At 43.8% G+C, this 27,406-nt stretch overlaps 1 protein-coding gene across 2 annotated transcripts in view; it reads right to left on the bottom strand.

Annotated features, from left to right (window-relative positions):
* The window catches only part of sdk1b (sidekick cell adhesion molecule 1b), a 234,843-nt gene that overhangs the window by 165,433 nt on the left and 42,004 nt on the right, over positions 1 to 27,406 (bottom strand). Inside the window, exon 1 of one of the 2 annotated variants that reach the window (XM_070981414.1) lies at positions 16,513 to 16,532. The exons of the other annotated variant lie outside the window; for it this stretch is intronic. Within the exon in view, the coding sequence (XP_070837515.1) occupies positions 16,513 to 16,525 (13 nt within the window). The 5' untranslated portion in view covers positions 16,526 to 16,532. Of the gene's footprint in view, positions 1 to 16,512; positions 16,533 to 27,406 lie in introns of those variants that run through there. 2 annotated transcript variants of the gene reach the window in all.

A 27,406-nucleotide genomic window follows, 5' to 3' on the forward strand; every position in this document is an offset into this window, starting at 1 on the left:
GTGAGAGGATTACAATCTGCTGTGATATCTGACAGCACCTCTCTAATTCCCACACAAGACCAAGTGGAGGGTAGAAGGGAATTACTACTGTTACATACCCCCCACGCTGATTACCTATCGACTGGTTTAAACACCTTGGCAACGCCACACTGTTGCCGTGTGTGTATCCCTGAGTGTGTGTGTGTTGTGTACGTATGGGCACGTCTGCATGAGACAGTTACCTGTGACAATCTAATTCTCCCTGTCTTACTATCCTTATCTCTCCGTTAGACATAAACAAAGAAATGCACAAACACACACACACACACACACAGGCGCGCACACACGCACACACACACGCACAGATATTTACCTTGTGGTTTTATTAGGACTGATTGGCCAGGCAGCACCACAGCCGCAGCGATCAATACAGTGACGAGAGGATGACATCACTGCGTGAGATGAACCCAGGTTAAACACTTATCGGCCCAATCAGCTGCTCAGCTGACACTGATGACCTCATCGCTAATAGCCAATGCAGCTGTGTATTAGTCCCAGCCCAAAAACTGAGAAACTAGATACACAACAAAAAATAACTGGCGAATCACTTTTTATCGAATTATTTTTACCGTTCTAAAACAGATGATCGCTTCAAATTTGCTTCAATTCAGCTGCTCTCTCCACATGAATGTCTGACTGTCAGCTCGCAAAATATGAATATGCCAGAGGTACACTATGGGTACGAAAGAGATGATAGGTTTTATCTGAGGATAAAATGGATTTCAGATTCAATTTGTGAGGTGAGTCACAATAACAATGACAAAAACAAGTATTGTGAAGGTACATGCAGTATTTTATGGGTTCGGTTATTCGAGCATTGCACATCTCTTCAGTGTGCAATGCTTATGCACCATAAAGTGCACTTAGAAAGTCACACAGTGCAGTGGAAAACCAGTGTCTGCTTTCTGTTAACAATCCCACTGACCCACAGTCTATACATGTGAAAATCACACAGGGGGTTGACTCAACACCCGGCAGTGATGACACTAAATGACGACTATTGTACTCGAAATCTGACTTTACTGCTCACTATAGAGTGAATTAAAGAGAGTCTATCACAGAGCGAATTAGGGAGTGATTTCAGAACACGACTATCGTGTTCCAGAAAGTTGACCTAACAAGTGAACATTACGTTCCACTGAGGTTTCTTTCAGAGAACTACGAGATAAACGCCCATGAAAATATGAACCAGAGTGTAAATAAGACAGAGACATTTGGGAATTTCTATAATTCACAACTAGCTGATAATAACAGGGAGCCACCATGAAACTGTATCCCTTAATGTTAAACCTTGACTCTCACACTGCGACAAGCATGAAGAGCCTGAAGGCAGCGTTTTCAGTCAATACCACTGTATTTACACATTCTCGAGGTGAATACAATCTTCTGTTTTTAATTAGGGTTTTAACTCAAGGCTGCAACCAAGATGTCAATTGCTAATTTTGTTGGGAGACTATGGTTTTAAATAGGCAGTTCACCCTGTGTAAAACTAACTGCAGATGAGGGACAAACACTGGCACCAATTTCTTCAAGGTAATTAGAAAATGTGGGCTCAGATATCAGGAATATAGTAGGAGGGTGGTAAATATAAACAATATGTGTGGGCGGGTGTGTAAATGAAAAATGTTGCTAATGCAGCAGAGAACTGGCAGCACAGCCACCAAGATGAACGTTTTTCACTGATAGATTGTGATAAATGTTCAATAACAATTACTTGGAGAAGATGTTTTAAAGGTATACTATGAAGGATTTTCCAAAAAGTCCTTCTCAATCATCACTTATGACCCACTAGAAGTGCCTTGTGGTACCTGTAGAGACCCTGCCCTCTGCCTGTGCTTCTTATTTTCCTCTTCTTTTGCAGTGGTGGGGATGTTCCTGGGCTGCCACCTTTGGGCAGTGGGTGTGTGGCCCCCAGCCGACACTGTACTCTATGTCGTCTGTGTCTGAAGCTCTGCTCAAATCTCCAGTCTGGACACAAAAACAATTAGCTAATGTTGCTGTTGACTTGTCGACTGCTGTCCGTAACCCAGCTGATTATCAGGCATTGTAATTACGTTAATATCACGACATGTAATTACTGTTTATTACTGTACCTATTAGCAAGCTAATGGTGACACTGAGCCAAGGAGGAGGGGCCTAGTTTGAATTCTGTGAGATTTTTATTGGTTTTCACTACAAACGAGTTCTACACTTTGTCATCATACATATCAAAAACATACAGATAGAAATGAGGAAGATAAAATAAGAAATAATCAAAGCAGAATAGAGCCATCTATCAATTCCCACCAGATAAACCTCGCAGTTGATCACCCCCTCCCTCAAAAATTACACACAAACGCTCTCCGTCACACTGTCCTGCACACATTAATGATAATAATACAATGTGATGCATAAAGCAAAATTGAAATAGCAGTATTAACTATATCTAAGCAATATGACAGAAAGGGAAAACACTTTTAAGTTTAGTCTGAACGTGAGTGGCTATTCTAGGGAATACTGGTCCCTCAGCGCTAACCAAAGTCCCCAGGTAAGTAAACAAGGCCAGGAGACGACATTTCAGTAAAGAACCTCTCATTAGTGTTCAGACATGCACTGACTGTCTCATAAGCGTTGCAGTGGGCGGCTTATCCTTGGTCCAGTTAATCAAAATACACTTTCTGGCCAGAAATAGTATTTAGTCACATAGTTTGAACTGTAAGTGGGGTCGAGTCACCTCCTTTGAGGGAAGGCCAAGAATAAAAAGGCCTGAGTCTTTCCTGACCCATAACTGAAAGATGCCACTCAGTTACTCAGTTTACACTGACAACAGTATTGATGACAGTTCCCAATCTCTCTTATTAGACAGAGAAGAGGCCAAGAGCCAAGGTCTCTGTCCCATTTCTGTGCAATGCTTGTTACATGACCTGGGCTGAGAGAGTACAGCAATGCATAGAAAGTGGAAATAAACTGGGTGACATCCTTTCAGCCAATAAGGAACCTCTCTTCGTCATTGTGAATGAATTGGTCTGGAGGAGTTTTACTCTTAGATCTAAGAAAATTGCAGATGTGGAGACGCTGAACTGTGACTGTAGTTACTGAAAAGTCATTAGTGCACTATCATGGTACAAGCCCCAATCATTGGGAGGGAGGCCTGGAGGACATCTCTGGCTCCTTAGACGAGGGGTCAAAAATAAGGTGTAACTCTCTCTACCCAAATGTTTGCAGACTTCCTACCACACTCTGATTGTGTTGGATACAAATGGATTATTCTTTATTGCTAGGTAACGTCTTTTCTGTCACTCAACCACACAACCAAGCTCTTTGATTCAAGATGAGCGTTCCCACACAAAGCCAGCGAGGTGAATTATGTACTGTAGTGTTTTTGTTTTCTGCCTAGGTGCCCCCACCCACCCACCCACCACCACCACCACCACCACCACCCACTTCTCCAATATATCAAATAAGTATTACAACCATGTCAAAAAGGTGTTCAATACAGCAAATGCTCTGTAATTTGTCTGACTTGAAAACTGCATCATCGTCTAATATTTGTGAGAGAACCGGTTTTGTATAAATCCAGCTTGGTCTGGGTTTATGAGAAATGGCAGCAGCTTCTCCAGTCTGGAGAGCAGTTTACTCTCCACTTTGATAAGGCTAATGGGGCTATATGAGTCACAGATATGTGACTTATCTCTCTTCAGGAAGAGTGTGGTGTTTGTGAGGTTAAGCACTGGGGAAGGTGTCCCTCCTGAAGAAGTCAAAAAACATGTCATTGAGTGGTCTGACTACAAAGTGGCTCAACAAACCTCCTGGTCCTGGTCCTGGTGCCCTCCCACCCTTAACAGAGGCTATGTCCACGGTCCTCCTCCTCCTCAGACACTGGCACATTTAACTTTCCCTTCGTTCCTTGGACTGGGATGGGGGAGGCACCCTACTGAGAAAAACCCCCTCCCATCCCTTCCCATCCCATCCCATCCCATCCCATCCCATCCCATCCCATCCCATCCCATCCCATTCCATCCCATCCCATTCTGCTCCCATCAGAGGAGTCACATTCAGGTGAGTCCAGCTTCTGATGAAACTGCCTCATGATCCTCTTCATGTCCTGACCTGGTTGTCATCCAGCAAGGACAGTACAATATTTGCCTCCGTTCTGCCTCTCGCCAACCTCGCCCAGAGTTGGCCAGGTTTGTTTTCTGACTCACAGAGCCTGTGCTTTCCAAAGAAGGTGGCTGACTCTGCCTTCCTTGTTAACAACTGTCTTAGGCTGAGTGGGCTGCCTGCAGTTTTTTAGATAGGGTTATAGAAGCTCTACTTAGAAATTGTACCTACAGCTGTTGTATTGTGTTCTCTCGCTTGAGTTACTCTTGAAGAGCTGTGGTGTATGATATAATACTTCCCCTAAGACAAGCTTTAGCAGTTTTCCATGGCAGGAGTCTCATTAGCAGCCATAAAAACACTCTTCAATATCATCGTCAATGAACGGAGGACTACGGAGCAGAGAGGGGTTCCTCTTTCAGCGGTAAGACGAAGGTGACTGTTCAAATCTACATGAGTGCTCAGAGAGTGAGCAGTTTTTGAAAATGTCTGGTGCGGGTTTAGGAGAAGAAAGTGTAGTCTCTCCCCCTCGGACTGTTTACTCTCCAGGTGTCAAACAGGTAAAAGTCATGGCGAAACTCTTTCAGCCTGAGACTCTTCCAAGAGGCTGGGCCAGACTTAAGTGGGAACTGGAGCAGCTGGATCAGGCACAGAATTTAAGTCACCTCCCGACACAACACATGGGATGGACACTGGTCAGACATCAGATCAAAGCTAAGCCCCGTAAAGATATCCTGAGACGAATATGAACATAGTGGTCATCACTGTCCCTGATGGTACTCTAAGGTAAATGGGAACACCTGGCCCATCCAGCTCCTTCTCAATTTCAAATGCTCAAAGTCATTTGAGTTGGATTCAGAAAATGACATTACTTGTATTTCCTCCGTTTTTTTGCCTTTCAAATCCCTTAACTTAAAGGGAGATTATTCAGAGATCACTCATAACGGTGAAAAATCTACCAGGGAAAGATTTGCGGCACAGCAGTACGCAGATGGATAAATAGATTACACTGTGAGGTACAATATATAAGACTTCAAAGGTATGATGGCATGAATATAAACAACTGACAGAATGTCACGAACAGCAAACATCCATCCCCAAACGATGGACTCCTGCACAACCGCACAGAGCAGAGTGGATAGCCAGCTCTCCAAAAAATGTGTCTGACCTCTGCAGTTTCTTTGATGTCATCAATTAAGATATTGTCTCATGGCTACATACCTCTTTATCAATGCTACTCTCTCTTCAGCCTGGACTCCAAGGCCGTTACATTGTCCTCTGCTGCTGATACAAGCTTCTCAGCGTCCATGGTGCGCTTTGTGTTACTGCTCAGTGTGGTTGACAGTTCTTCTGCAGGTGCTGTCAAGACTTTTGTTACTTGAAACATTTTATTATTATTTGTGGGTCTGGGTAATTTACTTAAGGGTTTTGTACTTCTTGGTTTTATTTTGAAAAGCTATTTGTCAGTCTGTGCGACTTCCGGTTTTGTTTTGATCACGGTGGTAGTGTGTATCCAAGTCGTAGACCGAAGCGCACAGCCCATCGGTAAGTAGCAGCAGCTAACTGGATGAGAGCCTGCTAGCGATGTGTGGTTTATACATGTGTTCTGTTTATGTTTACCGTGCTGTAAGCTGTCACTCTCTAATAAGAGTGTTATTTAGCGTTCGCGGTTAGCGAACTGTTAGCGCCGCTAACTCGCACTAGCACTTCCGCTAGCCCGCGTTAGCGACTTCCGCTAACCCGCGTTAGCAATGTCCACTAGCTTTTGTTAGTATTTACGGCTAACCTCGTTAGTATTTTCGGTTATTAATGTTGGCCAAGACACGATAGGATTTAATCACTTGGCTCTGCTGTGTTTAATGTAGTTCAACATTACGTTTATTGTTGAAAAGGACTTTTGATTGCTTGCACGTTTAAAGGAATCTATATTTTGTTCATTGGGAAAATGAAAGCAGCTATTTAGTAGTTACAGCCTCGTTGGTATTATTATATGTAACTTTTTATATTTGATTTGATTGTTTCAGGTTTATGACCTGTGGTCTCTGTGGTCATCTTAATGTAAAATAAAAGAAGACAAAGGACAAACACGAGTTATAGCATTTATGTGCTTCCTGTCAAGCCTTTTCAGAGGGCTAAATCTGAAATGTCCAAACAGGTGCCTCATGCTGAACCTAGCTGACACATTCTGTCACTCGTTGCTCTTCAAGAGGCTTGTTAAGATTCAGATTCTCTTTATTGATCCGGAGAGGGAAATTGTTTGTTTGTTGTCACAGGTTTAGCAGCTTCAGGATTAGACATGTCACCAGGACATTGTTAATCAAACGTTTGGACGGTCATGACTTTTAAAAATTAAGTAAATCAAATACAGCAGTACAGCTACTACCGGGAGCTCAGCAACAGTCAACTGCTCAGGGTGACAACATCACATGTAGGGATCCACTTTTTTCACCTCCAATACCGATACCAATATCTAAGGTTTAGCAATCAGCCGATACCGATCAAGAAAGACAGCGCTGAATTACCTAACAAATGGTATGTTTCATTGTATGGAAAAGACTGGGATCATTCTTTTGTGCATCAGACTTGACTTAAACATTTCTTTCCTGTTTTTTATTAAAAAAAAAAACAGATATAAATGTACTGAGTTATTTATTTAATAACTATGCACCAGTACAACAATCTTAAACCAATAGCTTCTCTAGCTTGGTCAAACAACATGTAAAAAAAATTAAACAGGTGTAACTGGATCCGTCTCGGCAAGTCCTTTGTTGACAACCAGCTGCATTGTATGTTCAACGCAGCCTAAACTACGCACTCTCATGCTGTCCATCGCCTTTCGCATGTTGCTGGCGTTGTCCCTCAGAATCACGTGGACTTTACTCAACGTACGTCAAACATTTCCTTGCTGTCATCCAGCCACCACGCAGTTAAACTTAATGATGAAGTCAGCGTGCTCCCTGGCGTGAAATCTCTGTAGGTGCTTGATTAAGTTGGTCGTGTTATAACGACGTTTTACCTGCAAGTAGCCGTCGAGTTTGTAGGCTGAGGTACTTTGAAAAAGTTTCAGATCCTTTCACTCGCCCTATTTTGAAAACAATGTGGTCCACATCATGTGCGCTTCAGCACTGCGTGTTGCTTGTGCATGACGCCCCTCACAGCGCCTATAGCATAGCATTAGACTGAATATATAAGAGGGTCAATTGTCACCAATACCCAATCTAGAATTTTCTTCAATATCGGGACTGATACCGATACCAGTATCGGATCGGTGCATCCCTAATCACGTGACCCCTAAATGTTCCTGTATCATATACCTTCAATCACTTCCTTAGAAATGAGTTTAGAACAATGAGCTTTCTCTGCTTACAATGACACAACCATAACAAATTACATACAGTATACACCATAGACATTGGCTGGTTAAAAATGTGACAAGACAAGAAAGAGCCCAATTACACTCAATCCTCATTGAACGCAGGGACATCAATCTGACAATTTAACCCCAATCAAAGTTTCATGTCTGTGCAGGTACGAGACTGCCACAGAGAAAACACAAAGGGAGAAACAAAGAAAGAAGAAGCAGAGAGGACTGGCAGACCAATAACATTACTGAAATTGGAGGAATGAAGAAATTATACTTAAGGAGCTGAACATTGGGGAAAAAAAGAAAAAAGGAGACAGAGACAGAGAAGGGAACAGGACAGCATGAGAGTTGAACAGGGAGAATGATGTGCATTAGCAAGCAGTGAATTAACAGGGAGCAAAAGCCCTTCCATTTCTCTGATTGTATTACCCATTATGAGCGTTCCCCTAACACAAAAACACCCAATTTATTGCAGCATTAGCATTTAGTACTAAATGGACTGATAAACTGCAAAAAAGAAAGGAAAACAAGGGAGGGAGGGTCAAGCAAACACCACTCCAGAGAGTGAAGAGCGTGGGTGATATGGCCAGAGATGGAAGGAGAGCGAACGAGAGGAGAGAATGAGCACGTTGTCGAGGTGGAGGGCAGACAAACACGGTGCTTTTAAAAGGTTAGAAAAAATCAACCTTTCATTCAGAAGTCATCTCTCACGCACACACAGCTGTGTCCAAGCAGAGACACAAACGCACGCGCCCCCTCGATTCAATCAAAGCAGCTGCCATTACGATGGCAATGCGCAATGAATCATGGGATTGATGATGCGCCCTTGCAAGGGGACAAGTAATTTCTACTGCCCGGGAGATGAAGGGAGGAAAGAATGGATATAGAGAGCGAGGGAAAGACAGAAAAGAGGTAGAAGAGAGGAAGAAGGGAGTTAGCAGAATGAGCAGTATCATCTGAGAGCGTGCAGTCAACCCTCCTCCTCCTCCTCCTGCCCCTGCCCTCATCGACCCGCTAACAAGAGCACAGAACCCTCCGATGGTGGAAAAGACCAGTAATAGGAAGGAGTGGTGGATGAGGCTTATCACAGACGAGAGCTCCATACATCATTCACACTCTTTCTCCAACAGGCTGTGTATTTGTTGCTGTGTGTTTGGGAGGAGTGCAACGTGCAGCTCTGAACAAAAAGACAAACTTTCCCTGTCTTCGTCTGGCCGCCTTGTCCTCTTTCTGCAGTGAGAGAAATGAAAATTCAACGCCGCACCGTTGAATCCTCTTATATATTCAGACCAGTATCTCCCTATTTCACACAAGCAAAGGGGTGTGCACGCATGCATGCACAAAGCTGCTCACGTAGATGCACACGTCCACGCACGCACATACACTCAGGTAAAGTATTAAACCCTCTTTGCTTCAATCCCAGAGAGCAGACCTGTAACGTCTTCTGTGGATTAGTGTGAGAGATGGAGGGAGAAGAAAGGTGAGAATAACAAGAGAGGAAAGAAGAGAAGAGGAAGGGTGATACAAGAGAGGGTGGAAAGAGGAGGAGGGGTGAAAGGAGGATCGAGGGGAGGCAAATCAGAGATGAACAGAAAAAAAGGAAAAACTAAGAAGTTCGATTGAAAACAGGCTGCAGAGAGAGTGCACCAGCTGGGACATGGTGCGTGTCTTGGACTGCAACAAACAATTATTTTCATTGCAGATTAATCCATTAATTATTTATTCCATTAACTGATTTTATCTATAAAATGTCAAAAGCATGATAAATATTCATTCAAGTTCCCAGAACCAAAAGTGAAGTCTTTGAACTGCTAAATTTGTCTGACCAGCACCCAAAAGTATTCAGTAAGTTATGTTAAAGGTGTGAGAGCTGGCTACCTGTTGAAGGAGGCTTCAAACAAACATGGAGCAGAATATAACCAGAGCGACCACTAACTGCTGCTCACTATACCCTCTGTTGTAACTACCTTCAGCTGTTGCTACTAGCTGCCATGCATTAGCTCCTTAGCTCATTTAGCCTTCAGCTAGTGGCCCTTTTAGCTGACTGGACTGTACCCCGACCAGGAGCTCCGGGGGATTGTTGGTGTTCACGCTCAGCAGACTCCCAGTGTACACTGCTGGAATAGGCCCAAAAACAGCCTCCAAGACTGACGGAAGCCAGTGCGACAACAGGGAAAAGAGTGCAGAGGTTATCGGCGGCTCCGGCCAGGACTCTGACTCAGAAGTGAAGTGGGAGAGGAGCGAGTGGTCATCACCATGGTGGAAAAGCAGCCTCTACAGCTGGGATGTTTCCAGATCTAACTTGGAGTTGGTGAGTTGGTGAGACAAGACAGTTTTTTGTAGTTTTATTTGAATTGTTTGAATTATGATGAGTTAACATGACCATCTTAGTTTGGTAAGGAGAGTAGGTGTAAGAATATTTCAGGATGAAAGAGGTCAAGCTGAGAGAGAGAATCATCTTTACAAAGAAGGCAGCAAGATGTCTCATCTGACAGCCCCTGACAAAGAAATTATGAGTGAGCATGCATTAGAGGGGTGACTCCAGGAAGGCAAACTGCAGGCCTAAGCATCCAACAGAACAGTCTTCCTGACTGACCTTTTGCTCGAGCTTCATTTGTGAGCTAATATTCTTTATTTATTAGAACTTGAACTGGTGAAATGCAGCAAACTCATCACTCACATACATCTCCAGGCTAAAGCTGCAGTGGGATATACTATTGGACCATCGCCTCTTGAATTACAGAGTGGTATTACGAGATAGGATGGGCCGCGGCTAGCTGGTTAGCATGCTAACTTCACCAGATACATGTGCAACACGATACGTGGACGTTTTGACATAACATCAGAACTGTTACTTCTTCACATTCTGTGGATAATTGGATTTTATTTTCTGAATGTTATCAAGTAAAATTCTTACCATCTCCTCCACATCGCACCTTACACGATTAATGCTTACGTGATTAATAAAAATCAACTAACTGATCAGTTTCTCAATAATAATTTCAGCATTATTTGTGTCTGACCACATACCAAATATCTCCTTCTACGGATGTTCAAAAGAAAAAAAGTGTTCATAATATTCCAGAGAGGTGATGTATCATGCCAACACCTTTCCATCCACACACCCACACACAACAACACACAGTGAATAATGTGGGTAACAGATGATAAGAGCTGTCTCTCCCCGTTCACTGTCCAGTAATGCACCCTTCATAAAACCCACACACACTCTCGTCTGCCAAAGTGGTGCGCGATGCACTTCAAACTGCACATCAGCACATCCAGTCACACACAGACATATACAGGTGTCGGCTGTGTCGATGAACGAACGCGCGCTGTGTGGTCAGAATAAAGATTACGTCAGCATAAATACTGCTCTCACTGATGGCTGCTATAATTTCCTGCAAACATTTGGCGCACTCACCAGCAAGCAGCAAAAGTCAATACTAATTGCCATTAACATAATGACTGCAAATGAACATTTGGGTCTTTGGGCTTTATGATGCCAGTAAAGCAAAATGCTTAAGAAGCCGTCCCATGATCTCTTATAAATTTTCCATGAAAATATATCCAATTAGCGAGCGAACAGCACTGCAAATGCTCTGAGAATCATTCAAAAACTCTTCTGGCCCCAATTTTGTGCAGATGCCGATGAAGCCCAGTGACCTTACGCCAGTAAAGTGACAATTCTGTTGGCACTCTGGGCTCGAGTGCTCCAGTTCACATTTTGTCATGCAATGTCAGAGTGAGCCATGACACTATAATCAGTACAAATTGGGTGCCATGGAGCAGTTTCAGCGGCAGAAATTACACTTGTGCCTCTGCCTACAGAGTTCATTTCAGTGCTGGCATTTAGAGCTATTTTCATGGCTGTTTTTTCATGAGCATGCATGTGCATAGACCTTCTAAAATCACACAAGTCATTGGTACATTATGTAGGGCTGGACTGTGTTTTACTATACTACACTATTATAAAAAGTAATGGTTTACAATTATGAAGTCTTAGTGGGTAATTCAGTCGTAAATGAATTTTGTTTATTACTCAGGTTCAATCTGAAATGATTTAAAAAAGGACAGAGTGACTTTATCTGTGGAGTATTGTCCTTGGTCATGCATGCACTGTATACCAGGCTGAGTGTAGCTCGTAAGGTTTATTCCACAAACCTGAAACTGAACAAAGGTAATGACAAGGTGACGCGTTTCCTGCTACAGGCAGACACAGATCACTGCAGTTTACAGTAAACATGGTCCCCATGCAATAAGCACAGCTCATTAAATGCTTCAGGTAATAGAAATTGAAGAGAAATTGAGGAGAAAATGCAAAAAAGCTGCTGAACTTGTGCCAGAGTCTCTCAAAGTAATTTTAAAGTAGGATTATGTCCTCACTGTTCTATGCCTCCGTCAACCAGTCAATTTGCAGTTTACATCCACGCCTGTCCGGACTTGTAAAATATATGAAGAGACGTCTACGAAGGAATATAATAAAGGGTATGTAGTGTATTTTTTGGCAAAATGGAAGTTATCACTAAACTGACATGTATGATTCCACTGCACAGAGGACTGATCGAGAGCTTCATCACATGGTGCAACGACAGCGACCTGAGGTGTGTCAGCAGAACTAATGAGCTTGTGGTGGACTATGATGCTTCAAATATGGATGCTGCCGCAAAGAAGGAGCGAATTGTAAAATGTGATAGCTTCACTTACACATCTTCAACCCGACAGCACTTAAGATCTATACAATCAGCACAGTTTCACCATGGACAGCCAAGATTACTGTCACCACTGCAGCATCTGACCAAATGTGAAATATGGTCACAATCTGCCCTTCAGCTTCTGAGTCATGCTGTTTAATTATGGCCAGAAAAGTCTTTTTGCAGATCGTTATGATATCACAGTGAAGTTGACCTTTGACCTTTTAAACCAAATGTCATCACTTCTTCATTTCATCCTATGAGACATTTGTGTGAAATTTTGTCATCGTTAGCGTGTTAATTCTTGAGTTACGGCCCAGAACGGCAAAAACGTTGCACAGTCACTGAGCGGAGGCATGAAAGTCAACACACGGGTAAACTGCACAGTGTTTGTAGATGCTGCTTTATCCTTATCTGTCATCCCCAACACCTGCAGAATATACTACACCAGCGTTCACTTCATTACCAGACAGTCCACCACAGTCTAGGTAATGAATTTCTAGTCATTTGTAATCATTTTTCCAGCCACAGTTACATAATAAAGTAAATAATTTTACAGTAAATAAAGATCTCTAACGCTGTGTGTTGTGTCACTGCACACACACACTGAAACATTCCTGGCTGACACCAAAGCATTATGAGGACAACATTTTAACCACTAGTTCAAACAAACTGTCATCTTCATCCACTGAAAACAGATCCCTGCCCTGTCACGGCCCGTCACTGCTGCTGATTGGACTGAAATAACCACTTTTGCTTCATTTCTTTGATGGCTCAAATGCATGTTCTAGTGTATTTTGTTTTTTGACCATTTGTGTCACAGTTTTACAGTATTACACAATTATTATTATCATTATCAGTTAAAATGACCCTTTATTCATCACAAGCTGAGCTTATGTCCTGACAGACATGAAACTTTAAATAAATTTTAAATATTCTGTTTTAATAATGCTAATATGGCAAAATAAGTAAATATTCATGGCATGATGACCATTACTTTTCATACCACCATACACCCTGTAACCCCATTGTGAACTGCATCAAACTCAGTCTGCCGTCCCTTTTTGATGAGACTTTTGTTGCCGTGTCATCTCCATTCCATCTGTCCAACCAATGTGTCTATGATTAAATTGTTGACTCGAGCACAACATTGTTTACAAGAGCAAAATGCTCAACGTGCACCAGATGCATTCAATTTTAAGATGTACAAACCTTTCTTCCAGGGGAGTCCACACACCATGGTCTCATAAATGCAGTGGGAAAGACTGTATATGAAGGCCTTTCATGTTCTTTAAAAACACCTTTGTCTATTTACTGTGTGTCTTCAGATGTGGGAGTCTTGACTGAGCCTCTAAGTGCTTCTGTGCACCAAATTGGCCTTCCACAGGACTTTCCCAGTTTATGCAATGCAACTGCTAATCTAATCACGAAGGTGACAGGGATATGAATAATACCCTCATGGAAACATAATGGCTGCAGTAGTTCGCATAGATCCATTCTCAAGATCTCTCCTCACATAAAACCACTGAGCTATGTCAAGAACACCCGCTGCTATCAATCCTCATATCCTCATCAAAGAAACACACTGATTGTGCTGTAGGAAGTGCATCAGTAGCATCTCCGTCTTCTAAACAGTTCTGTTTTCAGCATTAAGAGTGGAAGACGAGAGGCTGACTGAACATGACCACGGCTAGTCCCCCCCTCCGCATAATATACTCTTGTTCAACCACATTCAAGAAATGCAGCTTCAGTGCTGGCACTGCTGGTAACTAAATTGCTGCTCATTTGCACCCACACCGTTACAATCTTTTTTCAAAAATTAGACCTTAAGTGTCCTGCAGATATGGACGTGTGTATTGGGAAAAAAAGATAAACAAAACCACAATGAATGCTGTTTCTGGTGGTCTGCCAAGTTATTTTCATGAGGCAAACACAGTGTGAAAAGACTATGCATTTAAGTACATAACCTCTGAGAACACTTCGAGTGTCAGGATTGCTATTTCTTGGCAATTTGGTTTCACACAATTCTCCCAGGACAACAAAGATGATCATGACATGATGAGAGGAAAGCTGTGAAAGAGGACAGAAATCTGCGTTTCCGTCGACTGGACATAAACTGGAAAGAGCCTGCATTGCTGATTGCTGCATTAACTCCAACTTCTACTTTGTGCAACAGGGCTGCAGAATTATGGCTGAAGTCATAATCAAAATTACCATGCTGATGTTGTGATCGCAATTATAAATCATGATTATGACTCTTTGGTGAACTGGGGGATGTGGGTAGTTCAGAAAATCGGGATGCAGAAAGAGAGACAGACTGGAAAGTATTTGATCACAGGGCAGCAAGGACACATGTTACTTAATGGTCTTAACTACTCAGCAGTGTGAGCGCACCGCCATAACTGCTTTAATTTACAACTGGTGCTCAGAACTAAGTTGGATGTTTCCTAATTGATGATGCGTCAGGATTTTATGGTGACTAATTTAAAGAAAAACCATGATATACAGTTTATAGGCAGCGTATAAACTCAGGCACAAAACTTGTGTACACAAGTCCTTGAAATTCAGGGTGTCTCCTTAGTTTAGCAGTGAACTGCACTCTAAGAAAAATTCAACTCACCTAGGGGAGCAGATGTGTCCAAACAGCACCAGCACAAAGCAGCGGAGCAAGGGAGGAAAGCAGGGCAGGAGAGGGGGGAGAAGAGACAGAATTAGCCTTATTGCAGTCATACATTCTGTGCACAGTTTTAACATGTTTTCCTCAGGAGGGGCTGTGGAAAGAACTGGAAGAGCAGGAAAGAGAGACGGCTCGAAATATATGACACAAGAAACAGAAATACAAGCAAAGTAAACAAACACTCTGAATTTGTGGGCTACAGTGCAGGGTTGTATATAAATGCAGCACTGTGACTGAGTCTGTCCTCCACCCAGCCACACACATAAACAAAGAAAAAAGCTGTAAAATGTTGGTAGCAAATTGTTTTTTATAGGCAGAAAAAGGCTGAGGGTTGAATTCATAGCTCATCAGGAGGAGGAGAGGAGAGGAGAGGAGAGGAGAGGAGAGGAGAGGAGAGGAGAGGAGAGGAGAGGAAAAGGGAGGAGAGGAGAGGAGAGGAGAGGAGAGGAGAGGAGAGGAGAGGAGAGGAGGGGAGGGGAGGGGAGAGGAGAGGAGAGGAGAGGAGAGGAGAGGAGAGGAGAGGAGAGGAGAGGAGAGGAAAAGGGAGGAGAGGAGAGGAGAGGAGAGGAGAGGAGAGGAGAGGAGAGGAGAGGAGAGGAGAGGAGAGGAGAGGAAAAGGGAGGAGAGGAGAGGAGAGGAGAGGAGAGGAGAGGAGAGGAGAGGAGAGGAGAGGAGAGGAGAGGAAAAGGGAGGAGAGGAGAGGAGAGGAGAGGAGAGGAGAGGAGAGGAGAGGAGAGGAGAGGAGAGGAGAGGAGAGGAGGAGATGAATTCACACTAAATCTCTAACATTTTGACAAAGCTCCTCCTGTTGTGCTGCAGCAGGAGTGTGTGTCAGTGTGTTTTGAGTTTCTCAGTCAGTCCGAAGAGGAGAGATCAAAGTCCGGCTTCCTCACTTATCAGCGCTGCCTATCACACACTATCCTCCAGCTACAAACACACTCCGCCGCCTCTCTTTCACTGGCTTTTTTTATATACACAAGAAAGAAATGAGACATGAACTGGAATACAGACAGTAGGTAGAGACAGAAATAAGGAGGGAAAATTGTGTGTGTGTGTGTGTGTGTGTGTGTGTGTGTGTGTGTGTGTGTGTGTGTGTGTGTGTGTGTGTGTGTGTGTGTGTGTGTGTGTGTGTGCTTGAGCTGAAAGTGTATGGGCTGTGAGCCACAGCATCTGGGGTTGCCATTTGAGACCACGTCTACTGGGTGTAGAGCCTGAGCTTGGCAATCTGCCAACACATGCCTCACACACTAACTGAGCTGGAAAATAACACACGCACACTCAGGCGCACACACACACACACACAGGGTGGCATACACACACACAGACACACTGAGTAACATACAAAATGGCAAAGACCTTTAAATCAACTGAAAAAAAGCACAATTGGACAAAAGTCAAACACACATCCGTAAAAATATATGCCTGCACACACACCTTGCACAAAGCTAAAGATATTCCTGCTCAGCCTCCCACGAAGCCACAGGAAAAAGGTGCCAATCACTGGGCACAGGTCCTCCCACCGATTCAAAGAAATCAGGACCATTATCCTGCCCTCGCACTGCATTTACATGTGCAGCTTTATGTGTGCATGCAGGTGCTCATTCATGCATGGCTGAGATCAATGAGAGAACATGAGTCAGTCTGTGCTATGCAGAGCCTACCTCCACCCATCATGGAGGCCAGCGGCATTTCAACCCTCCTATCTAGCTGCCCTGTCAAGCAAGAAAACAAGAGAAAGCGAAGGGTCAAATGCATCACTGTGGAGTATGAGTCTGTGCTGCGGCCCAGCACACTCTGGCCTCTCATTTACCTTCTGTTTACCTCATGTTCCTCCGTTTTGTCAAGCTGCTGTTTGCTGTAAAGTTCTCCAGTTGAAATGGATGAAAAAAGTGGATGATTTGGGGAGATTTAACACAGATTGTCTGGAAAAGAAATGATTCTATCAGCTCTAACGTTACCTCATAAGTTACTGCAACTTTCAGCTTCTTTTGCAGTTCAGAATTTTGTTTTGTTTTCTGTTTGTTCACCTTTGTAGCACACTGATTAAAGTTTGATAGGATATAGTAATCACCATTGGAAAAAAAAACATTCCTCTATCTGTCTCAAAGATTTGTTATTTTGCAGGGAATATAAATGACAGAAACGTTTTTGTGTGACTGTTGGTTCGCTCGCTCTTATCAGTAACAGAGCAATCAGTCAGAGTATATAAGAGATTTTCATTATACACACAACTCCTCATGAGATGGGAAAAATATGGCAAGCAGAAACATGCTCGTTGCTGCGAAGAATGCAGCTGCTAGCTAAGTTTAAAAAGAGAGCATGTAGACATCATGTAGCTTCACAGGTCTCATTTGAGTGGCAGGAGACGTTAACATTAGCATGAACAGCTGACGTTGTTTCTAAAGTTAGCTGCTGAACCCTTCACTGCCGCCACTTTGTGGAAGGTTTAAACGAATCAAACCTTGGATGCCGCCCAGTCCTAAATCCTTCTTCCTCCCCTTTGTTCTTTGTTTACACATAGAGGACTTTGCTCTCAGTCTTCCTCACTTCCTGTCCGACACTGTTATCCCCTCTGCAGATCCATCAGGGCTGACACATTCAGTTTTGCTGCATCTCTCTGTGTGATCGAGGAAAGCACACCTGATCAGACAAGGCCGGCCCTCTTTCTCACCAGCTGAATTTTTCATGCTTTTCAGTCTGTTTTTTTTTTTTTTTAAGGATCCAGACATATACAAGTTACACATCCTAACTTAGAAACACGCGCACGCAGAAACAAAAGCCCATTTTTAAATTTCCCTGATGCACTGCCTCCTCACCTATCCTAACCTCCTGCCTCCACCTATTTTCCTCTCTCAGTTTTTAAATGACTGTCTGTCTCACCCCTCTGCACCTCCTCTCTCCTCCTGCAGTCTAAGCACACCAAAGTGATGTGTTGAAAGCAAAAACCCTACCGTTGTTGTCGTCTCAGAGCTGTTTGGAACGGGGAGGTTGTCACGAGGTCTCCACCACAATGCTCTTTGTAGTTGTCAGAGAGATTTAAATACTGTCTTTAGAGCTGTCACACAAAGACACACACACAGGCGCACACAATCACTATAATTGACGTGCAGCTCTGGAGTCCTTCAATTCACATCTGTATACCGCGTGTCTGTATGTGTGTGTGTGTGTGTGTGTGAGGGTGTGTGAGGGTGCATTAATATCCTATTCTTCTGAGGATAAGTCAGGACAACGGTGCTAAAATAGCTCATTTTGTGCCTGTGCAGCCTTTAAGATGTGTTATAATGAGACATGACGAGCTGTGGCAGCTCATTCTCTATGCTCCTCCATACCACGTGGACAGGGTCACACTGTCCCTGGCTCACACAACCATGTGCACGCGCACACACACACACACACACACGCTCACAAACACGTACGCATTTTAGTGGCCAATGTTAAGGTTATCATCGAGTGAAAGCACTGTATTCCAAGTCAGTGAGAGAGGAGACGTATTTGCCCTGGATTGCTGTCTGTACCATCACTAATCTCTCATGCTGAATGAAAGCCCGCAAGCAACACACATGGGGCACACACACACACACACACACACTCACACACAGACACACACCTGTCAGGGACCACAATGGTAACCCCCATAGGGAAACCCCATAATACCATGCACCAGGTCAGCTGGCCAGAATTGTAGAAAGAAACAGATGGAGTGGGAAGGAGAGATGATGGAGGGAGGGGGCTGCTCAGAGCAGAGGAAGGGTTAGGGAGCAACAGGTATGGGAGGGGGGGAGTCAGGGAGAGCAGCTGGAGTTAAAGGAAGTGAAAGAAGGACAGAGATAGATTCTTAAGAGGAGGGACAATGAGAAAATGAAGGGTTGAGAGACAGGTGGAGGTGCAGTAGGGACAGCGGAGAAAGCGAGGAGGTGACAGAAAACGAGTGAAGGGGTAAGAGGAGGGCAAGAGGTGAGGAAGGGGAGAGGTCTGGGAGAGTGGTACGAGAAGATGAGGTCGTAGCCTCTGAGGCGGCTAATGAAGACGGTGATGTCAGCGCAGCGATGGGGGAGGCAGTGAGGGTAGCAGAATGGTCCATCTGCTGCTCAGCCCACTGGGATATCACAATCACCTCCCAGGCTCCCACTTCTCACTTATAAAACCATTAACAAGGGCAGGGAGATAGGGGGAGACAGAGAAGGTGAGAGAGAGAGAGAGAGAGAGAGAGAGAGAGAGAGAGGACCTTATGTGTTGCTGCCTTTAAGCCAGCCGAATGAAATGCACACGCTCTAAAAATCAAAATTCTCAAAAAAGACAAAAAAAGCAGTTATATGATACATTAATACCTCTGAATCATCCCAAATCCTCCAAACACCATGTCCCATAACTACATTCAAACAGGGGGATAAAACCACCTTCTTGTTTAGCTTTTTGACGACGAAGACAAAGTGGAAACACGCTGGGCTGTCATCGCTCTCTGCTCGCTGTCCTGTTCCTTTTTTGTGTACAGAGCATTATCTGCTGCAATACTTGTTAGAATACAGAATGTACAGTAAGCACAGCGGTACACTTGAACTTTGAGCCTATACTGATCATTAAATTTGGTTGAATAGACTGTACGAGATGAACTGTGGATTTACCATAAATGTGAGCGAGCACAGTAACATTTAAGCAGTATATGTCTTCTTTTCCTCTGACATAACAATGAAAGCAGCTGGATTGTTGTGGGTGTGTTACAGACTCAAGTTTTAAAGCTTGTCAGACACAAAGTTTACTATAGTCTACTTACTTGAGGCAGGACTGTACAACTCTGTGAAGTTATTACAGCAACAATTATTTTCTCCTCTGTCTCTTTGCTTGACTTTTATGCTGCAAGGTGTTCTACCCTGTTTGGACAAATGCATGTTTTTAATTGGCCAGCGGAGCACGTTGGCAGATGACACTGCACTGTGCTGCGGCAAAACTTGATCCTTCAGGGTAAACTTCTTGCTGGTCTATCTGGAGTCTTTAGCTGCAGCAGAGCCTTCAGTTGTGCTTAGTACTGAGGTCTCATTGAAATGAATAAGGAGTTTGAGTTTCTGATGTTTTTGCTGTGTTGTTTCTTCTTCCTGTTCCTTTTTGATCTTGTAAGATAGTGTCATTTGGAGACATTATAGAAGAAGTTTACTGTTTGAATCACTGAAATGCTGGAGGCGTATCAATGCACAGGCTACTTCTGGACCGGCACAAGACGTGCAGCATGCAGCTCATGTTGAGCTCCAGATGACGAGCATGGAAGCAAAGCGTTTTCATTTTGTTGAGAGAGAGCAGCACTTAGATTTCACCCTCTACACTCTCTCTTCTTCTACTCCGTTTTTCAGGAGGCAAAGAACACAATCGTGCATTAAAGCAAGGAGTGGGGTCGAGAAGACAGACAGGAGACTTGAACAGTCACTCCATTTGGTCGTAGCGAGTCCAGGCCGACTGCAGCTGCCCTCCTCTGAACAGGAGCAAATTAAAAGCTTTTCAGGGTCACTGTTCAGACCTCTGGCCGCTTAGTGTTCAATACTCAAAACATACTTTTGATTCCTAATACTGTATACTGTAGACATTTCTCAAAGATCTAAGAGCAGGAAACGCCTGGTCTACAAAACTCATATCTACTCTGTTTAATGACCACTGACATGAAAACGTAGCTCGACATATATAATTCACTGAGTATCACATCTTTGCATACGGGTCCTTGGAAGGTTAAGGTGCTCTCATACTGTCATTCACCCCCTCCATACGTGTGAAGCCAACATCTAAGCTTTGCAAGACAAAAGGGCAAGACAAAAAAACACATCACACAACATTTCGTCCAGAAAAACCTGCTCTGAGCTCTCTGTCCTCAGAGAGTTCCTCTAAGGAGAGAATATAAATCAGGAGTGTGACCACTGGTGAGACACATGTTTTCAGAGGAACTGAGAGCTTTGATAAAAGCTTTGCAGTAATACTGTCCACCGCCTCAATAGTGTGTTTAAGTGGTGCTGCTTTTATCTTCTGTTTACATTGATGGATTCTGAAAGGCTTAACTGATTGCTTTAAGTGTAGGAACCCCATAATAATTATGGCACAAACATTCATGTTGCTGCACGGTGGCGCAGCAGGTAGTGCGGGTGCCTCACAGCAAGAAGGTTGCCGGTTCGATCCCCGGGTCAGGCGGGGCCTTTCTGTGTGAAGTTTGCATGTTCTTCCCGTGCATGCGTGGGTTCTCTCCGGGTACTCCGGCTTCCTCCCACAGACCAAAAACATGCTCATTAGGTTAATTGGTGACTCTAAATTGTCCGTAGGTGTGAGTGTGAGTGTGAATGTTTGTCTGTCTTTGCATGTGGCCCTGCAATCGGCTGGGGACCGGTTCAGGGTGTACCCCGCCTCTCGCCCATTGTAGCTGGGATAGGCTCCAGCCCCCCGCAACCCCGAAAGGGATAGGCGGTATAGATAATGGATGGATGGACATTCATGTTGAATTTTAAAGTTGTTGTTTTTATTTTTTCAATGTTCAATGAGTAGTTTAGAGGGGTTTGTCCTCTCAGTCCTGTCCTCTGCTGATGTCACAGGAGTTCTTTGAATGGAACAAATTAGAAATAAAACAACTGGTATTGGACGTTTAAAGAGATGACAAAACAGAGCTCACATTCAGGATGTCCAAATCCAGAGAACAGCTCCATCTTATGATAGATGCCTGATGTGCATAGTAAAGAAATGAATTAATACACAGCTGAGAAAATGTATTCTGTAACGGATTGTTTTCATGGCCCCTGTGCCTTTATTGGACAGCCACAGTTATCACAGATATACTGTATTAGTTAGAGGGGTTGCAGTACAGAAAAACTGAAGATATGTGTGGTAATCTAGAAACGGTATCACCATACAATCGTTCACTTCATTCGTCAGTTGGACATGATTCTTTAATAACCAAATTCAAGGGGTCAAATCAATATCATATTTAGGTCAAAAAACAAAGATTGTGTAACAGCAATCAGATTTTTTAAAGTTGCTCTCAGGGCTTTGATTTAACCCCTGAAAACATATTGCATCATGCTTTACGGGGCTGACATGTAACTCCTTTGCCTTCATGTAGTATGCATGATGTAAGCAGTCCCCGCCTCTATCCCCACCCACCCCTCCACCACTCACCTGCAGCTTTAACTCTGCTCATAAACCACCCAAACCTCATCAGCACGCTGTATCTGATAAACTGTTTGGAGCAGTGTTTGCCCTAATTTTCTCCGTCAACGCCCCCAAGCCATATAAAATGTCCTGAATGAATCCGGCAGGCTAACATGGGCGAACATTATCTAACACACTACAGTCAACTGGCAAAACACAAGAACGATGAACTCAGCTGATCAAACAGCTCATACTCGCTGCGTCCTCAGGATAAATTCTTAGCACAGCATTGGGCCTCAATGTACATTTTGTGGAAAAGGCTACTGCAGGCTACAGCTGGGCTTTCAGATCTGCAGATAATTAGGTAACATGTGAAGGCTCACCATTTCTCCTTCTGCAACCTTGAAAGCAAAAGCAGAACACGAAAATAGCGTAATTTAGCTTGGAAAGTATCAGTACGTAACTACACCTGGCTTCTCCTCTGATGGGCCTCGTTTCTCCATAGCAACACGCTATAGGCTGATTTTTTCGGCTTTAATAATCCAGCACAATGTGTACACAGAATAAGAGTTGCCCTTAAAATTCTGAAGAAGAGAAATTCAATAAACTTACACCCTGTCTTCTTTCTCAAGCATTTCATCATACATTTTCAGCTTACTCATGCACAAGCAAGACATCTGTAGAGCAATGAACCCAAGAGGTGCGCCTCCAGTGTTACATGTTTGTTGACTGGAGGCAGCAAGAAGATGGCAAATACACATTTATCCCAGCGAGTAGCACAGAATGCTTTTTTTGGACAGCAGCGACAGAAAAATAGTTGCTACTACTGTACATACACTGGTTACTTCATATGTTTACCATAAAACGTGTGCTCATACTTGCAGGTATATATTTCCTACGCTCTGTGGAAGCTACAGCTACAGCTGAAACCCTCAACACTGACCGGCTACAGCAGCCTCAAAGGCTCAAAACTCAAACTCAACACCACAAGGTTGAGATGTTGTGTGCCAGAAGAGGACGACACCTTTAGTGTGTGTGTGTGTGAGTGTGTATGTACAGTATATATCTCATGTGAAGGATTTTAATTTAAAGGCTCACATTTGTGCTGTGTGCAGTTTTCAGGGGCTCTATGCATTTAGGTATAACATCATATTCTATTTATTTCAGCTAAATAACAGGAACAGCTAAATGTGGCTGTTTACTACAAAAAGTGTTCTGTAACCACAGGATGCTACAGAAATAAAATTCAGAAAGCTCCACTGACATGATGTGCATTGTTTTTGGAAATATGACTCATGATACAGAGTCTATAAATGTGTATTATTCACCTTTTTCCCATGGTCTAGAGTTAAATAGTACCACAATACTTGTAGAATCACAATGCTTAAGAATCACGATACATATCAAATCGGCACTCGAATCGTGACAGAAGTTTATCATCCGAGCTCTATCAGCACATGCTGTCATGCTCTAAGAAACCTGTCGTTTAAGAGACTGCACGGTACTCTGTGCGAGCGGTGGAGTCCTTTTACAGACAATCATGTCAAAATGAAAACAGTAGAAAAGCTGCAGATGGGCCAAGTGAAAGCACAGCATTATTTACTCAAAGTGAGGAGCCAGTGGCACTTGGACGTGAACAATGCAAGGTATTTCCCAACAGATTATTATGCACACATAGATCAAGGGGATATCATCTTGTGTAAACAGGCAAAAACCACACAAACCTTTCATATCCTACTGTGGCCTCACAACTCACACCTTCCACAAACATGCTCCCCCAATGGCAGAGTTCATCTCGCATCACAACCTCTTTCTCTTTCTGTGTCTGCAAACACACACATCCCAGATCCTCCTTCCCAGCAATAGAAGCTGAAATATAATGAAGACAGTTGTCTTTAAAAGGCTGTTTATCAGCTGAGTAAACGAGCTGGTGCTGGACACAAACATACACGAACACACATCTCTTCATGCTCACTACATCTCTCAGTTTTTCCCCATCTTTGCTCTCTCTCTCTCTCTCTCTCTCTCTCTCTCTCTCTCTCTCTCTCTCTCTCTCTCTCTCTCTCTCTCTCTAATGAGGCATAAAGTGAAAAACTCTCTGTACCCATCACACAAGTAAACACATATTTTCAACTTTTTGCACTCTAGCACAGCATGGAAAAATCTTGCAGCTGCACACCATCTTGTCGTCATCTTGTGCTTTTTCTTTTTCTTTTCTCCTTCTTTTGTCTCACAGTCTGCATCTGTCTGCAACAGCTCAGCGAGATGGAAGGAGTGTCAGTCTCATTAGACAGAGTCAGCATCATGGTATCTTTTTCATGCCACATTTTCTCATGCCATGCACACACACACACTCACACACACACACAGACAAGCAGAAAGTCACACATACAGCATATCAAATTGCCAAAAACCACAATTTTCCTGGAGCCCAAAAAAGCATGAGGTCGTCAAGCACAGAGCAGAATTTCCCTAAAGGAATGTTACCAGCCTGTCTGCTGTGTGTGTGTGTCTGTGTGTGTGTGTGTGTGCGTGTGCGTGCGTGCGTGCGTGCGTGCGTGCGTGCGTGCGTGCGTGCGTGCGTGCGTGCGTGCGTGCGTGTGTGTAAGGGTTACAGCTCCAGCATAGTGTAGAGAGTGACAAAACACCAGTGAGCAAACACACTGACACACACACACCAGTGCCTGAGAAAAAGACCAGTCTAGGTAGTGCTCTGGACAACATGAAAAGCATTTGACATTATTTCAGCCATGAGCTCTGCCAGTATACACACACACACACACACACACACACACACACACACACACACAAAGCAGTCACAGAAAGAGCTCTGGCGCTGTGCAAAAATGCTGCTATTGAAACGCAGGAGAGACGTAAAAAGAAATATATGAGACAGCGCGTGATGGGCGGAGGACGTGGGGGTGGGGAGGGCGGTGGATGGAGGCATGAAGGTATGAAATAAGGGAGCGAAGTGGAGAAAGTGCTTTGCTGTCACTGAAGCAAAGGTAAATACCCTGCACACCACTCATGCTGTACTGCTCAGAGAGAAACAACACACAGAACAAATACCCCTGTGTATGAGTGTGTATGTGCATGCAGGATACAGCAGTGTGTCTGTGCATTGCTAGAACGCAGCACTTATCTCAGTGGATTATGCTGACTTGCAGCTATTAAGAACTTAAACACATTCAAACCAGCAGGGAGACATTTCTACAACTCAATATACCGTCTATCACCCTATTCTTCATTCCTCTGCATGTGTGCGAGAATATATGTGTGTGCAAAGATATCAAATGAGAGCGAGGGAGCAAAAAAGGAGTAGATAGTGGAATATAATGGACGACAGATGTAGAGGATGTGGGCAACGATAAGGAAGGGTGGCGGGGACAAAGAAAATGATGGGGATGGATGATAGGGAGAAATGAGTCGACCACAAAGGGTGAGTCTGTCACAGGGGTGCTGTTGACGACAGCCCTCTATCAGAGGAGACGTAATGAGATTTGATGTAATTTGATGTGATGGGGAAGCATACTAGAAATGTTACCCGGCATTGAAACAGACAGGATCTGGCTCAGCATTACACTGATCACAACCGCACGTCAACACCCCCGACACGGACACATGGCGTGCACGCGTCTATTTGTCAGCGTGTATTTGTGTGCGCATGATTTGATGGTCTCCCCCGAAAGGAATTATCAAAGGTACTTCAAATACCAGAAGATTCATCTCCCCTTTACAACAAGAAGGAACAGCGCTGGTGGAGCTGGCCTTGGAGAGTGTCAAGCCTCCAGCAATGTTTACCCTACTCACAAAGATCCAGTGTCCTCGTTGGTACAGCCTTCAGCAACACACATACATTTCATCCAGCTACAGATTTATGATCCCACACACACACACACGCACGCTCACACACACACTCGCACACACACACACACACACACACACACACACACACACACACACACACACGTCATCGCTCATGCTGCATTGTAGAACTGCGTCAAGATGAAATGTGTGCAGGCATAATTAATTCATATATGCATGTGCATTGAATATAAGTCTGTGTATGTTTTTCTGTATACTGTTGTGGGAGCTATGTATGTATGTGTATATGAGATATTGCGCACGAGTGCAGGAAGTTAAAGACAGTTTAAGACAGAGAGAAAGGGCCAACCATGCACTTCATGGAAAGGTCTCATATGCATATGCATACAAGTGTAAAGGTAGTGAAAGCAGTCCAGGGTGTGATAGATGACAGAGGCAACACCATCAGTTGTGCAGGCGACCAGGAGATGAAGCCTGTAGACTTAGATCTGCAACAACCACCAGTTAGAGCGCCTCACACACACACACACACACACACACACACACACACACACACACACACACAGCACGTATGCACACACGCCTCTAAAGAGCACATTTAGGAGACTGAAAACAGAAGTTAAAGAATGTCTCCTACTTGTCAGAGGCTACTTCACGGCTACTTGATGTAATAATAGGTTAGAGAAAGTAAAGTGTGAGATGGCGGTTCTGAAGGAGAGAAGTGCCAGTGAAAGTATAGGGAGGGGCTTGTTGGTGCATTAGTCTTTTCTCAGGTAAAAGCACTCCGGAGAGCTGGGAGCCTGATGGAGTGAGTTTGTGTGCAGGTGAATTTGTCTGTGTGCCTTTGCAGTTGTGTGGCTGTGTGTTGCCCCTGCCAAAGCTACGAAACACTGAGGTTAGACGTCATTACTAAGAGATGGAGCAGGAAGTGCTAAAATGACCACTCCGTCCTCCTGCTCCTCCTCAGTCTCTGCCCATCTAAAGGGACAGCTGTTGAATCATTAAGGCTAAAGAGAGGGATAGCCACAATGTGCTAAAATGACCATTGTCCGCTGACTGCCTTCTCCCCTTTCACTTTTAATCTACATTTTCTGTGAGTTTCTATAAAAACCCATATGCATCCTCTCTGTGACAGGTGTGAACCACCTTTCTCAAGCATCTATTTTGGTTTGACAGAAGCACTTAAGCTCTCAGTTCAGCAGAGCAGGAAAACAAGCAGAAAAATAGATGAATAGATTTACAGGGTAAAGAAACAGTCAAAGGATAAAAGGAATCAGTTCAGTCAGTTCAGTTAAATTTGTGAAAATGAGCACATCTTTCTTTTCTTAGAAACGCAAGCGAGCTTCGAACTGCTGGCTGTGATATCATCAAAAGGCAACGCCCGGAGATGCTTCATTGAGAGCAAATAAAGGGGCAGACATTTTGGATGATGGGAAAGCACTGAGGGTGATCCTCCGCAGACGTGGGCACGTTCACTGGTTAACAACTCCTGAGAAGCAGAAATAAACATTCAAAAAAGTCACAAAGTCCCTCCATGATCTGTTTCATTTACTGGAGAAAGGAAAGGAAAGGAAAGGAAAGGAAAGGTAAGGTTTGTGCCTCTTAACGACAGCGATG

The sequence above is a fragment of the Chaetodon trifascialis genome, chromosome 2 (assembly GCF_039877785.1).
Source record: "Chaetodon trifascialis isolate fChaTrf1 chromosome 2, fChaTrf1.hap1, whole genome shotgun sequence".
NCBI classification, from domain to species: Eukaryota; Metazoa; Chordata; class Actinopteri; order Chaetodontiformes; family Chaetodontidae; genus Chaetodon; species Chaetodon trifascialis.